The sequence below is a fragment of the Pan troglodytes genome, chromosome 2 (genome assembly GCF_028858775.2).
Source record: "Pan troglodytes isolate AG18354 chromosome 2, NHGRI_mPanTro3-v2.0_pri, whole genome shotgun sequence".
Lineage (NCBI taxonomy): Eukaryota > Metazoa > Chordata > Mammalia > Primates > Hominidae > Pan > Pan troglodytes.
In genome coordinates, this window is record NC_086015.1 from 46,103,762 (window position 1) to 46,118,833 (window position 15,072).

A 15,072-nucleotide genomic window follows, 5' to 3' on the forward strand; every position below is an offset into this window, starting at 1 on the left:
TTGTCCAGGTTTATCGATAGACTCTAACTGTGCCCCTCTCTTTCAATTGTCCCATAGATTCCCTGTAAGGAGCCCCTGCTGGTGCACCAGAACTACCGGGGGCCATCTGCCCAACTGCCCCAGACTCTGGCAGTGGGGCCCCCAATGGCAGTGGGCACCTCCCCGTGAAACCTGCCAAGCTGGACGCCACAGCTCTGCACGACGACACTTTGGCCAACTCCGTGCCCCCTTCGGAGGCATGCAACCATGCAGTCCTAGCCTGCAGCCTGGGCATCCCTGAGGAACACTACATAAGCGAGGCTGTGGAAGATGCTCCCAGCTACAGAGGGTACCGGGATGCCTGCACCATTACTGGTATGGGGGCCCTTTCCCTGCCAGGGAGGAAGGGAGGGAGGTTTCAGTCACTGAGGACTAGGGAAGGAATGCAGCCACATGGGAGGGTCTTGGGGAGGTATGTGGAGAGGAACCACCAAAGTGCAAAAGACTCTGAGCTTTCGGATTGTGAGACCTCCAATCCAGAATCTGTTCTGCCAGTGAACCATTTCGTAACTTGTGTCAGTTGTTGACCTACTATCCTGACTGAGAGGTAGACAGCATTTCACTAAATTGTCATGAAGGTTAAAGATGGTAACATCCAAACCTGAGCAGCAAGCATGGCCCATCACAGGCACTCAGTGTATTGAACCCTTCCTTCTCTCTTTGCACTCAGCTTCTTCAGATATAAGACAGGTGTAGTGGGAATAACATGCACTGTCATTGTGGGATGCAAAAACAGAAAACTACATGGAGTGCCCTTTGTACACCATCAGGATTTGCACAGACATGGATTTTTACAGATACCTGTGTCAGACATAACTCAGTGTCCCAGGTGGTAATCACCTAACATCTGTGCGGGCACTTAGTAGTAGAGCTATTGCTTTTTGATTTTCCCCAAGGAAGCATTGAGACAAGTGCTTGAAGCTAGCACAAGAGAGGGCTCTCAATGGAAATGGTGTAGGATGGTGTGCATAACAGCAGCAAGTGGCAAAATTATAGCTCAATCCAGTTGCATTCATATAGAAGTTTGCTTAATTTCTCATTTTTGTCTGCAGTGTTTGCTTTTGTTTGTCTGTTTGAAGTAATGCCTGATGACAGCTTAATATATGCAAGTTGGCTTCCAGTAGCTTCTCTTGGTTCTGTGTTACCAGTTAAGCCTTGAGGACCTCCTGTGTGTCAGGGGTTTCCTGGATACAGAAAGGCACAGAGAAAGCCGGGGGTCCCAGCCTGGTGCCTAGCTGCTGTGCTAGGCCCCCACACACCTCCTCTCCCTTTTTGTCAAGTGGCCCACACGTGTTGTCCTCCGCTTGTGACTGAGTCCCTCTCCCACTTGCCTGCCCCCTGAAGGACACAGTTCCAACATCTCCCTTTTCTCTACTGCATCATTCTTTTCCTCTTGCACTTGGGTCTTTCTTATTAGTGCAGAAACATGCTATGATCTCCCTCTTCGGAAACAGAATCCTTCTCAGTCCCGTGTTTCCTGCAGGCCAGTGTCTCTGCTCTTCTGTTTGCTTACTCTAGTTTTTCTTTTGTTCTCTCTGGAGTCCACTGCAGGCAGGCTCATGCCCCACCACACTGACAGCCTGGTTCAGTCCAGGGGTCTGTCCTCTGCCTTCACCTTACTTCACTTTTCAGTGGTAGTTCACACTGTTGCCAAGTCCTGTGTCCTGGAAGTACAGTCTTTACTTGGCTTCTGGGTCCCCACACTCTCCCTGTTCTTCTGCCTCAGTGGCTGCGTTTCTTCTTCTCCCAAGCCTGGGAACGTTGAAGGGCCCGGGGCCCAGCCTTTCCGCCTCTTTGCTCTTATGTGCGCACCTGTGCAGCACTTGATCTCACCCAGCACACAGGTTTTAAAATCGCCTTCTATACTGGCCACTCGGTGGTTTCTGTACTCAGCCTGGCCCTTCCTCCTTAAGGCCAGATGTCTCAGACTGACTCCACATGAGTTTCCACTTAGATGTCTAACAGGCATGTCAAACTCAAATGACCAAAAATGAGCTCCTGGTTTCCACCTGCACCTGCTTTTCTTAGGGTTTTCCCCATCCTTGTAAATGGTGCTTTCATTATTCTAGTTGCTCAGGCCAAGAACCTTGGAGGCATTTGTGATTCTGCCTTTCTGCGATTCATACCCCAGTTTGTCAAGAATTCTGTTGGCTCTATCTTCAGAGTATGTTCAGAATCTACCCAGCATTTACTGTGTCCCAGCCACCCCCATCTCACACCTGGATGACCGCACTGGCCTCCCAGTGGGGCCTCTTACTGCTACCCTTGCCTCCCTAAAATTCTTTCTCCGCTCAGCCATGAGAGTTGGCTTTTAATACAATCAGATGGTTTAACTCTCCTCCAAACTTCCAGTGAGCTCCCCTTCTATAGAGACCTGTAAGGAAGGGGCTGAATGACGGGAATCCCTCTTTGCCCCGCTGACCTGCCTCCTCTGTGCCCTCCGTGCTCCAGGTACACTGGCCGCCTCACTTAACCTTGAACTCACCAGGCACATCCAGCCTCAGGGTCTTTGGATTGCCTTAACTCCAGATATCCTTATGACCCCCTCTTCCTTCTCCAAGTGACATTTTATTTGATGCTTTTTGTGACCCCCTCCCAATACAGAGTGATCTGCCTCACCTTTCCCCATCTCCCTTTCCTGCTTAATTTTTCCCCCCAAACTTAACCATCCGCTGAGCTACTGTATTTGTGTTTTGTCTCCCAAACTTGCAGTAGACTAAAGTCGCGGAGGGCAAACTCTGTGTCTACTTTGCACACTCCTGAATCCAGTGACTAACGTAGTGCCTGCCTGTGGCCAGCGCTCAGTGAACATTTGTTGGGTGTATCAATTGTGTCGATTTGTGCAGTGAGTACTATTTTCCTCTTTGTGTAAGTGAAGAGTCTAAATCTCGAAAGGTTCAGCACCTTGGTGAAACTCCTGAGTGGCAGGAGTTGCATCCAGGTCTGTAGGACCCCAGGGCAAGGGTTCTTTGCTGCCTAAGAATTTAGTCTAGTTGGGGAGACAGATGAGTGAGTAGAAATTGGCTGTACACCGAGGTTAGCACAATGATAAGCACAGCACAGTAGGGCACCAAGGAGGGTGCCAGGCTGAACCTTGGAGGGGAAAGGACAGGAGAAGACCACGAGGGCTTTGTGGAGGAGGCAATGACCCAACTGCATCTACATTTGTCCAAACACATGAATTGATCCTTGGGATTCTAGTGGCATCTGTACCAGTGAAATCCAGGAAGCATCCAGCCTGTTAAAGTGGTTTCACTTTCTTTGAATGTGACAGTGGAGGGTAAAGAAATGGCAGAATGTAGCGCTGAAACTTCACAGCTGGGCGTGGTGGCTCACGCCTATGATCCCAGCACTTTGGGAGGCTGAGGCGGGCAGATCACCTGAGGTCAGGAGTTCAAGACCAGCCTGGCCAACATGGTGAAACCCCGTCTCTACTAAAAATATAAAAACTAGCCAGGCATGGTGACGGACGCCTGTAATCTCAGCTACTTGGGAGGCTGAGGCAGAATTGCTTGAACCTAGGAGATGGAGGTTGCAGTGAGCTGACACAGTGCTACTGTACTCTAGCCTTGGCGACAGAGTGAGACTCTCTCAAAAAAAAAACGAAACAGCAACAACAAAAAAACACAACAAAGAAGTGGCAGAATGTAGTGCTGAAACTTCAAACCCTATAGGATGTGGTGACTTGGGGGTTCTTTGTTGGGACCAGAGGAAAGCTGAGAAACAGCTCAGTGCTGTTGTGTTTAGCACTGGCTTGGTAAACAGGAGAGTAAACACAGACACTCTTATGCGTTTAAGGGATGGGCTGTCAGGTGATGGAGAACATGCTCGGATTAAAGTTTTATTAGGCAGTCATTGAAAGGAAGACATTAAATGGAAAAAAGTTCTCCGAGAGACCTAGACTATCCCCAAGAATGCATCTGTGGCCTCCCAGGGCTTTGCCAAGTGCAGTCTCAGGACACTGCTTGGCATTCAGCCTTTGATAAATTCACTCCTCCCCCAGTTCCCAGCAAGCCCTGAGATGAACAGCAGACTTTTTGTTCCACTTTAATTTTTGGGCAAAACCGAATGCCCATCACAAAGCCCCGTTCTCCTTGCTACTCCCCTTCCCCCAACCTAGAGGTATCACATTTTTGGGTGCGTCATTTTCTGTTTGGGGTGGCTTAACAAGATGAGCCGATAGGGTTCCCAGGCTGCCTGGAGTTACATAACCCATTGTGCTTCCAGGACAGCTCACAATCTTAGGATTTGCCCTAACAAGCAAACTCAGAAAACTGCTGAGGAAGGCACGGGAGGGTGGCTGTGCGAGGTACTGCCGGGGCTGAGCTCTCATGGAGGCTCTCTCTGTTCTCTGAAGTGCCTTTGGAGTTTATGTCTGCACATGGCATTGGTTTTTCAATTCGGGCAGCCCGTCAGGGCTCAGCCTCTGCCAGGACTCTGCCACGGCAAGCTCATTCGGACAAACGCCTGTGGTAAGTTTGTTTGCCAGGTCTGTCTGCTGTCTGTTTTCTTTGTGGTGTGGTCGGAAAGGAGAAAAGACCACAGGAGAAGCTGTCTCTCTCTTGCTCTGTGCTGCTTGGGAGGTTGTTCATGGTCATGTGGTAGAGAAATTGCCATGTTGAATGATAGGCAGAGCAAAGGGACTTCAGAGACACAACTACTGCCCTCACCACACCCCCATCTCCCGTTCCCAGGTCCCCTTGTCCCCTTGCCCAGGCTCAGTAGGTGCAAGTGACACTTGCAGGGCATGAGCACAGGGCTGAGTTGAGCCCAGACCCCCTGCACTGCCACTCCCTTTCCCTTCACAGTTCTCTGCAGTGGGTGGACAGGGTTTCTAAGTCCTCCTCCGCCTCTCCAGCTCTGATTTCTCTAATCCTATGTCTTGTCTTTATCCTGATTTCTTAGATGCTAACCTGGTATCTTGGGTCAGCAAGGAGTTTTTCAGAAGGTGAAGGACAGAGTTAGACTGTCTCCCTCCCTCTCTCCCATTTCCCTCTCTTCCACCCTCCCTTTCTTTTTTGTCCTTTACTAAATGCTTGGGCCTGGGACTCGGATCCACACCCCAGTGATGGAGGGCTTGCTAATCAGATCTGCTGTGGCTTGTGTCTCTTGCTGTGGGGCTGACACTTCTCACTTCCTCTAAGCTGGTCAGAGTCCGGTGGTTGATGACCCATCTGGTTTCTGTCCTGTCTACACGCTGCTTCCTGAGAGCTGTCTGGGCCAGAAAACAGTTAATTCCTGAGAGAAGTGAGCTCCTGTTCCATTCCAGTCAGTTTTAGGCTTTAAAACATGTAAATCTTATTGAATAAGCCTAAAGACACTTCAAACATGCATCTTACTGAGGCAGTCGTATTGATTTTTGTGTGTTGAAGCAGCGTGCACCCAGGGCCAGGTTTTTACTGGGGTTTATGTTAATTCCTGGGGTCAGAGAGGACTGGTCCTGCCCTCAGAGCACAGAGGTGGGCCAGGGTGTAAAGGAGAAGCTGTAAACCGAGTGAGAATTGCCTAGGAAAAATCTGCTAACAGGAGTAGCCCTGCCTGGGAGGACTCTTCATCAAAGGGCCATGGCTTAGAATTTGTTCCTTTTATTTTGTTTTGTTATGTTGTGTTGTGTTGTGTTATGTTATGTTATGTTATGTTATGTTATGTTATGTTATGTTATGTTATTTCATGACTCACTGTATTGCCCAGGCTGGTTTTGAATTCCTGGGCTCAAGTGATCCCCCTGCCTTGGCCTCCCAAAGTGCTGGGATTACAGGCGTGAGCTACCATGCCTGACCCAGGATCTTTTCCTTTTCTATCACTGATTTAAGCCATAAAACTTGATGTCTTATCCTCTGAAAACATGCTCAAATAAAACATTATGGAATTCTTACACATCTTATTAATTAAATTTAAGGCCTTGTCAATTTCTCTCTAGTATAATTTTTATTTGTGTTTTCTATTGAAAATTTGTAATCTAAATGGGTCTTTTATTTGGCTATATTAATGAAACAGAAAAGAATGGACAGTGAAATATATATCCCTTTTACAACAGAGTGAGAAAATGTAAATTACAATCTAGGGAATAACACATATTTTCTAAATGTGTAATTTAGAAGTTTTTTTTTTTTCTCCTTCTCTTAGTGGAATCTCCTTTATTTCACAGTTGATTTGTTTTTGCAAATGGAATGCAGAAAGGGGCCCTGTTATGCTAATTTCTAGAGAGAGCATTTGATCTTTGCAAAACCACAGAAACATTCACCTCTGCCTTTTAAATATGCTATAAATGATTTGGGGGCCACCAGCTACTCTTCCTACCCTTCAGTTCCCTTATGACTAGGTGAGTAGGTAGAATATTTATCACAAGGTTTTTGACATAAGTTGTGAAATTTATTTAAAATGTCATTTGTACGTTTTTTTCCATGTGATTTTGGGGCCATAGTTCTCAAGTATTTGATATATTTTTATCTTCTCCTAACTGGTTTTAATTCTGCACTTGAAACAAATTTTTTTCTCTCCTGTCCTCTTTTCTCTCCCCTCTCTTCTCTCTTCTCCCCTTCCCTTCCCTTCCCTTCCCTTCCCTTCCCTTCCCTTCCCTTCCCTTCCCTCCCCTTCCCTCCCCTTCCCTCCCCTCCCCTCCCCTCCCCTCCCCTCCCCTCTCCTCCCCTCCCCTCCCCTTCCTTTTTTTTTTTTTTTTTTACAGAGTCTCACTTCTATCACCCAGGCTGGAGTGCAGTGGCATGATCTTGGCTCACTGCAACCTCCACCTCCCAGGTTCAAGCAGTTCTCATCCCTCAACCTCCTGAATAGCTGGGATTACAGGCATGCGCCACCATGCCCAGCTAATTTTTTGTATTTTTAGTAGAGACAGGGTTTCGCCATGTTGCCCAGGCTGATCCCAAATTCCTGAGCTCAGGCAGTCCGCCTGCCTAGGCCTCCCAAAGTACTAGGATTACAGGCGTGAGCCACTGTGCCTGGCCGAAACAAGCTTTTCATTTATATAATGTATCAATCTTTGTTCACCCCAAACTATTTTTGGAAGCTGGCAAATAATAAATTATAATAGGAAAAAAAAATGGCAGTTTTTGGCAGAGTGGCCAGGTATGGGCCTCGGCACCCTGTTCTTCCTGCTCAGCCAAGGTCTGTTGTAGGAACGTTGACTGGGAGTGACTGAGAGGATTCAGGGTGCACCAATGCCAGGCTCAGGCTGAGCAGCTGGGTTGGTGTGTGAGTCTGGGACTCATGGCCCCAGGGGGAACTTTGGAGTCAGAAACTTCTCTGTTTTCACTGACCCCTGATCTCTCATAAACACTGAAAAACTTGAGCAAGTCAGGCTGAAACTATCAGGAGCTGAAACTTTATTTTACTTTTAGAGCCAGAGTCTCACTCTGTCACATAGGCTGGAGTGCAGTGGTGCAGTGCAGTCATGGTGTATTGCAATCTTGAACTCCTGGGCTCAAGTGACTCTCCCACCTCCACCTCCCAAGTAGCTGCGACTACGGGCTGGAGCCACCGTGCCTGGCTATTTTTTTTTTGGTAGCAATGGGATCTTGCTGTGTTGACCAGGCTGGTCTTGAACTTCTGGCCTCAAGTGATCCTACCACCTTAGCTTTCCAAAGTGTTGGGATTATAGGTATGAGCCCCAGTGCCCGGCAAAGGTGTAACTTTATAACTAGATCTGGAAGAAATATAATGTTATAAATCCTGTTCTAGGTTTCTCTAGAGAAACAGAGCCAATAGGAGAAACATATATCGAAATGTATTACAAGGAATTGTGTTACTTGATGGTGGAGGCTGACAAGTCCAAGATGTGCAGTTGGCAAGCTGGAGGCCTGGGAGACCCAGTGGTATAGTTGCAGTCCAAAGGCTTGACAGGATTGAGGCCCGGGAACTGGTGTTCCAGTCCTGAAGACCCTGGGGGTGGGTCAGCCTGTTTGCTCTATTCAGACCCCAGCTGACTGGATGAGGTCCATTTCACTCACAGTAAGGAGGCATCTGTTTTACTCAGCCTGCTTATTCATGTTCATCTCACCCAGAAACACTACCACAGACACATTCAGAATCATTCTTGACCAAATTTCTGGCCACCCCATGGCCCAGTCAAGGAGACACATATTATACAGTTAGCCTTCACAGATCCTAATGGTGGCTGCCATTTACTGAGGAGTAGCTCTGTGCCTGGCAGGTTTCCATGTGTGGCTCCTGGAACTCATGTTGTCCTCAGCACAGCTCTGAGGTGGGTACTGTTACCACCTTCACCTTTGAGGAGGCACAGAGTAGGCAGCTTAACCTCTTGTATAAAATAGGGATCCTTGAGGTTTAGACCCGACAGCATTGTTTTCTGACCCTCTTTAAGTTACTGTTCTTCATTTTTTTTCTGTTTTACTAGTTTCTTTTACTGTTAAATGGGGTTTTAAATTATGAAAATAACACATGCACGTGGTAAAACTTGAAAGTGTACCAAAATATAGTCAGTGCAGATCAGCTCTCACTCCACCATCAGTGCAGTTTAATGGGTAAAAAAATCATTCCAAGAAGTTTTTATGCACATATTCATTTTCTAAAAAACACAGATGGGACCATATCCTATTCCTTGATCTGCATTGTAAGATGATTAACCATATTACTTAAAATGAATTCACATACTATTACCTTATTCTTTAAAATAGCGACATGATATCCCATTGTTTGGCTTTATCATCATTATCATCATCATCATCATCATCATCATCATCATCATCATCATCAGTCATTTAATTAAACCAGGCTGTGGTCTGAATATTTGTCTCCCCAAAATGAGTATGTTGAAACCTAATCAGCAGTGCAATGGTATCAGGTGGTGGAGCCTCTGGGAGGTGGTTAGGTCACAGGGGCAGAGCCCTGATGAGTGGATTAGTGTCTTTATAAAAGAGGTTTTGGAGAGCTAGCTAGCCTGTTCTACCCTGTGAGGACAGAGTGAGAAGGTGCCATCCGTGAACCAGGAACCAAGCCCTTACCAGACATTTGGTGGTGCCTTTATCTTGGACTTGTCAGTCCCCAAAGCTGGGAGAAATAAATGTTTGTTGTTGACAAGCCCCCAGTTTATGGTATTTTGCTCTAGCAGCCTGAACAGGCTAGGAAAACTCAGCAGCTCTCAGTCCTGGAATACCTAATATTTCTTTTTAGAAGAAGCATTTTGTAATTCATTTTTTTGTTACCCTTAAATGAAATTCATAGATAACGAATCCTCTTAAAAACATAATTTTATTTATTTTATTTCTATCTTTTTTTGAGATGGAGTCTTGCTCTATTGCTCAGGCTGGAGTGTAGTAGTGTGATCTCAGCTCACTGCAACCTCTGCCTCCCGGGTTCAAGTGATTCTCCTGCCTCAGCCTCCTGAGTAGCTGGGACTATAGATGTGTGCCACTACACTCGGCTAATTTTTTGTATTTTTAGTAGAGATGGGGTTTCGCCATGTTGGCCAGGCTGGTCTCAAACTCCTGTCCTCAAGTGATCTGCCCGCCTCGACCTCCCAAAGTGCTGGGATTACAGGCGTGAGCTACCGCGCATGGCCAAACACATAATTTTAAAAGAATCAGTATAATGCCTTACCGTACTATAAAGGAGAAACTAAAGAAAAATGACATAGCTTGTATTTCAAATGTCGCTGAGGGGACGTGGCCTCATTAGAACACATAATGAGCAATTGGGCCCTGCCCCTGCAGGTAGAATTGCTGTGAAGGGGGCAGCCACAAAGGCAGTGAAGCATGCTGGCTACTCAAGGGTCCAAGACAGAACCACTGCAGCAGCCCCCATTGATGGGTGCTGTAAGTTGTTTTCAGTTCTTGCATTTTAAATGGTGCCTCAAGCACCATTCCTACTCACCCTTAGAAGCATTGGCTTAAACAGTGTGCAACAAGAAAAATGCATACAGTTTAAAGAATACACTTTGAGGTTTTCCACCTTCATCCTATTCCCAGACCTCTGCCTTTCCTCCCAAGGGAATGACTGTTGCTTGTTTATCTTTCCAAAAATGTTCTGTGCATGCGTTTGTATGATATGTATGTCCTCTCCCCTGCTTTGAAAGCTTTCTACACATGGGAACATACACTAAACATATTGTTGCCTTTTCTCCTCAGTAATCTATATTGGAGACCTTTCCACTTAGCATACATCCATCATATTCTTTTTGCTGGCTGCCTATTTTTCATTGTCTATAAATCCCACGATTGATTTAATTAATTCTCTATTGTAAGACAAGTAGATTGTTTCCAGTATTCTGCAAATACCACTGGGTTGGGGATAGCCATGTTCCCACATATTTAAACAAATAAGTAATGAATGTACTTGTGTGAATTCCTAGGCTGGGGACTGTAATTTGATGGAGCGAGTCATAGAGGTTGTATATGGTGTGTGTTCAGACGATGTGGGAGAAGTGTGTGGGCGCTCACTGTCTGCACTCCTGGTATGAGCACATTTGCTCTTTGCCAGCTGAGTGTATAAACGGCAGCAGCCCCTGATCTTGATTTACGCTCCTCAGTGTGTAGAGGCTGAGCATTTTCGGTATTTCCTGGAGGAATTTTTATTGTCTTTTCTGTGATCTGAGATAAATGCTTAACAGTTTCTACTTTTAGCTCATGGAGTGATTGCCTCCAAAATTCTAATTACTATTTATATCCTATTTTTATACTTTCCTTTCCATCCCTCATGTAGCACGTCACTGCCTGGTAGGCTTGGATTTTGAATTCTGGATTTTGAATACCATGCGGCACCTGCTGGGCGTACCTGAACTTTATATCAAGGACTCACCACACAGTTTATGATTTGAGTTTTTAAATTTCCCAGACATCTGCCTTAGAAAACAGACCAAACACATACTGATAGGTTGGTCCATCAGAGTGTGCTCTGGGAAGGGTTGTGGAGGTCTCACCTTTTAAACTGCTGTGATACTGACAACTATGTGAACACCAGGGTCCAGTGGTGTTTCTATTTCCAGAGGAGTATCTTGGAGGACCTTTAAGTTTTCCTTTCCTCCCTTCTTTTCATTTTTTTTCTTCTCACCCTCTTCTCTCCCCCATCTCTCCTTCCCACTTTCTGTCTGTTTCCTCTCCCCTCTCCTCCTCCTCACCCCGATATCTCTCCTTCCCCTTGCTGTCTCCTTTCTTCTCTTCCTCCATCCCCACTCCCCTCCTTTCTCTGCTTTTCTCCTCCTCTTCCTTGAAGAAACAATGGCTTTCTTTTTTTTTCTTTTTAATAATTATACAACTGAGGTGGATCTAGGTTGGTGACGCCTTTAGAAGCTTTGCAGCATTCAGTAGAGCTTCTTAGGTACAGGCAGCAGGCACGTCACGGGTCGTACTGGGTTAATGTTCTTTTGTGCTTTTCCAGCACATGGAGGAAGGGAAGTTGGGCCTGTGGTCAACTGACCCTTTCCCAGTTGAGTCTGCAGGTTGTGAGTGTGCAGTAAGTCTTTTGAATTATTAGCTGGAGTTAAATGGGAAGGAAGAGGTGAGGATATCAATAACGTGAAGCAGGAAGGCTGAAGACCATGAGTTCTGTGGAGGGAACCTGACCTGTGGGAGAGAGGGAGGGAGAAAGAGAACAGAGAGCTCCAGCCAGCTCACCCTTTGGGGTGACTGGAAGCTGCCTAGAAGGTGGTTTTGCCCTAATTTACAAATTTACTGCCCTTTTGAGGCCTTATCTGGTCCAGGCTCACTTCCTACTCTGCTACCTTCTATCACGGTGTTGGAAAAGAAGGAGCGCCTAGCAGGGTGGGCCTTTTGAGCATGGGAGTCCACAGTGTACCCCTTGGAGCCCAGTTGCAGGGAGAGCAAGATGGGCAGGTGGTTTCATCCAGAATTGGGTTTTGCTGTATGGGTGCCGTGAAAGTCCCACGAGAGTGAGGGAGGCCGAGCCTTAGGCACCAGCGTTGCTGGAGCCAAAGGGCTGGGGGATTCCAGCTGGACAGGAAGGGGGTGGTAGAGGCCATGCAGAGGAATTGAGGGGCTGGGGGTCTCCATGGAATAGCGGGGATAACTGAGGGAGAGCTGTGGGGGAAGGGGGTTGCAGTCAGGGAGGGGGTATCTAAATTCCAGATTTCAGAGGTGGCCCGGGTGTGGCTGGCAGAAGTGGCATGTGATAGGAGGGCCGTGGAGGTCCCAGACTTGAGAGCTGGGGAGTCAGGTGGTGTCAGGTATAGGGGTGGCAGTGGCAGCCTGGATGAGTGGCTGCACTCGGTGGAGAGGACGGCCGCCAACCTCTACCGGGGCGGAGTTGCTGATGGGTGGACGAGTGGGCATAGGCGGGGGTGACCCAGCTGGATGGCCTGAGTCTCAAGCGAGCAAGGATTTTTAAAGGCAAATGGGAGGAAATGAGAGGGGGAGGTGGTCCAAGGAGCCAGAGGATGCCGGCACCAACTCCAGACCTGAGTGCGGCAGCTCAGAGCAAGACCCTAATCTTGACCTTCCAGGAGGTTTAAACCCTAGTTTGATTTTGACCTAGATGATGGAACGTTTGCGTGGTACGAACTGAACCTTCTTAGTGGGAGAGATGGAAATGGTTGGAAAGACAATGGTGAGCTAAGCCTGTGGGCAGGGGCCCCTCCTTCAAACCCCAGCCACGCAGAGAGGGAGAGTCATGCTGAGGGGCTCTGACGTTCTTCTCTTAGTAGGAATTCTGTTCACTTTCCCAAACCAACATGTTCGGTTTCAGCTTATCTGATAAATATAATTATGCTCTTTTGTTCAGCTTTGAAAAATCCTGACCATAGACCATTCAGGTTGTCATACCTTCAGGTTTGAACTCATTGCCCAGTGCTATTTTAACTGTTGTTTCTCCCTATTTATGTGAGTAGAAATGAGAAGGGGCAAAGCTGACTTTGTGACAGGGCCTGGAAGTTTTCTGTGCCCAGTGTCTCTTCCTTTGCCTTTAATTTGAATTCAGGCTGCCTGGGATGTGTGGTAAAGAATGGGCCTGTCCAGGTGCGGATGCAGCACCACCTAGTGGGCCAGAGATGCACTAGCAACAGGAGACAGGTTTTTGCAACTTTTGGAATGGATTGAAGGAAAGGGGAGTTAATCGTAGGCAGAGACTGCCAGGGTTAGGGCCAGTGGCTCACACCTGTAATTCCAGCACTTTGGGAGGCCGAGGCAGGAGAATCGCTTCAGCCAAGGAGTTTGAAGCCAGCCACTATGAAGGCAACATAGTGAGACCCCCATCTCTACAAAAAATACAAAGCTTAGCCGGTGTGGTGGTGCATGCCCTGTAGTCCCAGCTACTTGGGAGGCTGAGGTGGGAGGATCACTTGAGCCCAGGGTGTAGAGGCCACAGTGCGCCATGATTGTGCCACTGCACTCCAGCCTGGATGACAGAGCAAGAGACCTTGTCTTTCTTAAATAAAAAAATGGTGACAGGTGAGGCAGGTAACTTAGTTGTGTAGAAGAAAAGAAATCTTCTCCCATCTCATCTTTTCTCCTGCCTTGTTCCATCTACCTTTATTCTCTTCCCATCCACTCTGTTTACTGAAACTAATTCCAGAAGTAGTTTTTGTAAGGGACGGTGTCATTATAGCCAAGTGTGGCCATGTTTTTCTTGCATAGACTCATGTAAGGAGATTCTGATGGGGGTGTAATTTCATTCCCATGTAGTGAACTTTATTCGAGCTGTCAGTGATTGTACTTTACAAGACTTTATTTATTTATTTTGAGACAGAGTTTTGTTCTTGTTGCCCAGGCTGGAGTGCAATGGCACAGTCTCGGTTCACTGCAACCTCTGTCTACTGGGTTCAAGTGATTCTCCTGCCTCAGCCTCCCCAGTAGCTGGGATTACAGGCACCTGCCACCACACCTGGCTAATTTTTTTGTATATTTAGTAGAGACGGGGTTTCACCATATTGGCCAGGCTGGTCTCGAACTCCTGACCTCAGGTGATCCACCCGCCTCAGCCTCCCAAAGTGCTGGGATTACAGGCGTGAGCCACCACACCTGGCCAACTTTACAGGACTTTAAATTAGCTGTGTGTTAGTCAAGTGTTGCTGTAGGAGTGCTAACAGCCTCCAAATCCTAGTGGTTCCTACAACATTTATTTCTTGCTCACAGACATGGGTCACCTGAGGATTGGCTTTGTTTGTCTCTTATTTGGGGATTTGGGCCACAAAGTTGGGACCTACCTAAGGACATGTTCTCCTCTGGGCAGAGGACAAGAGCTCAAGAGGACAGACCCAACCACGCCACACAGGCATGCTTAGAGCCTCCCACTGGACATGGAGTTATGCCGGCCACAACGAATCATGTGGCCCAGCCTGAAGTCACAGAGTTGTGAAATATTTTGCCCATATTGGGCAAATAGTGAACCATAGCAAGAGTGATTCAGGAAGGATGCAGGAAGAATTGTGGACAAAGTGAACAGCTTAGAGTTTAGAGTATTCTTAGGTGACAGGAGTGGCACTGAATGGCCGAGGTACATTAGTTGCTTTCAGGAAAGCCTCGTGGTGCCAGTCACCTCTGAATTATTGGCTTCTTCTATTAGCCCTGCTTGAGGAGGGGAAAGACATGACTCTTACGGCCTAGAGCAGGAGTTGGCAAACTCCTGTAAAGGGCCAGAGAGTAAATCTTTTAGGTTTGCAGGTCAGAAGGTCCCTGTCTCAACTGCTTGTCTCTGCTGTTGCAGCACATGAAGCAGCCATAGACATTCCCTAGAGGAATGGGTGTGGCTGTGTTTGGGAAACACTTTTCTTTATGAAAATAGCAGAGGGCTGGGTTTCCCCTTAAGCCATAGTTTGCAGACTCCTGGCCTAGACCTTCAAGGAATGACCTCTGTCATGACACCAACTTAACGGTAAGAGAGAACCACCTCTTTTTAGTTGGGAAGCCAAATAGTATTCAAAGAGCTGTTGGTGAGTCCAGCAATCCTCCACCTATTTACTCCACGTTATTAAGCTGTAAACAGTCGTTTCAGGTCATTGAAAATCCAGGCAACCAAAGCTTATTGTTCTTAAGTCTGAAATATCACGTACTTATTTATTTATTTTTTGAGATGGAGTCTCACTCTATCACCTAGGCTGGAGTGTAGTGA

The 15,072-nt window shown here is 47.1% G+C and overlaps 1 protein-coding gene across 12 annotated transcripts in view; it reads left to right on the top strand.

The window, feature by feature from the left end:
• Positions 1-15,072, top strand: part of TRAK1 (trafficking kinesin protein 1) — a 212,177-nt gene that overhangs the window by 73,538 nt on the left and 123,567 nt on the right. For 6 of the 12 annotated variants that reach the window (XM_063805623.1, XM_024355429.3, XM_003309734.6 and 3 more), the window contains exons 2-3: positions 58-354; positions 4,397-4,511. In XM_063805623.1, the coding sequence (XP_063661693.1) occupies positions 310-354; positions 4,397-4,511 (160 nt within the window). In that variant the 5' untranslated portion in view covers positions 58-309. The remainder of the gene's footprint in view (positions 1-57; positions 355-4,396; positions 4,512-15,072) is intronic. The other 6 variants (XM_054680574.2, XM_054680575.2, XM_054680577.2 and 3 more) reach the window with 1 other exon arrangement.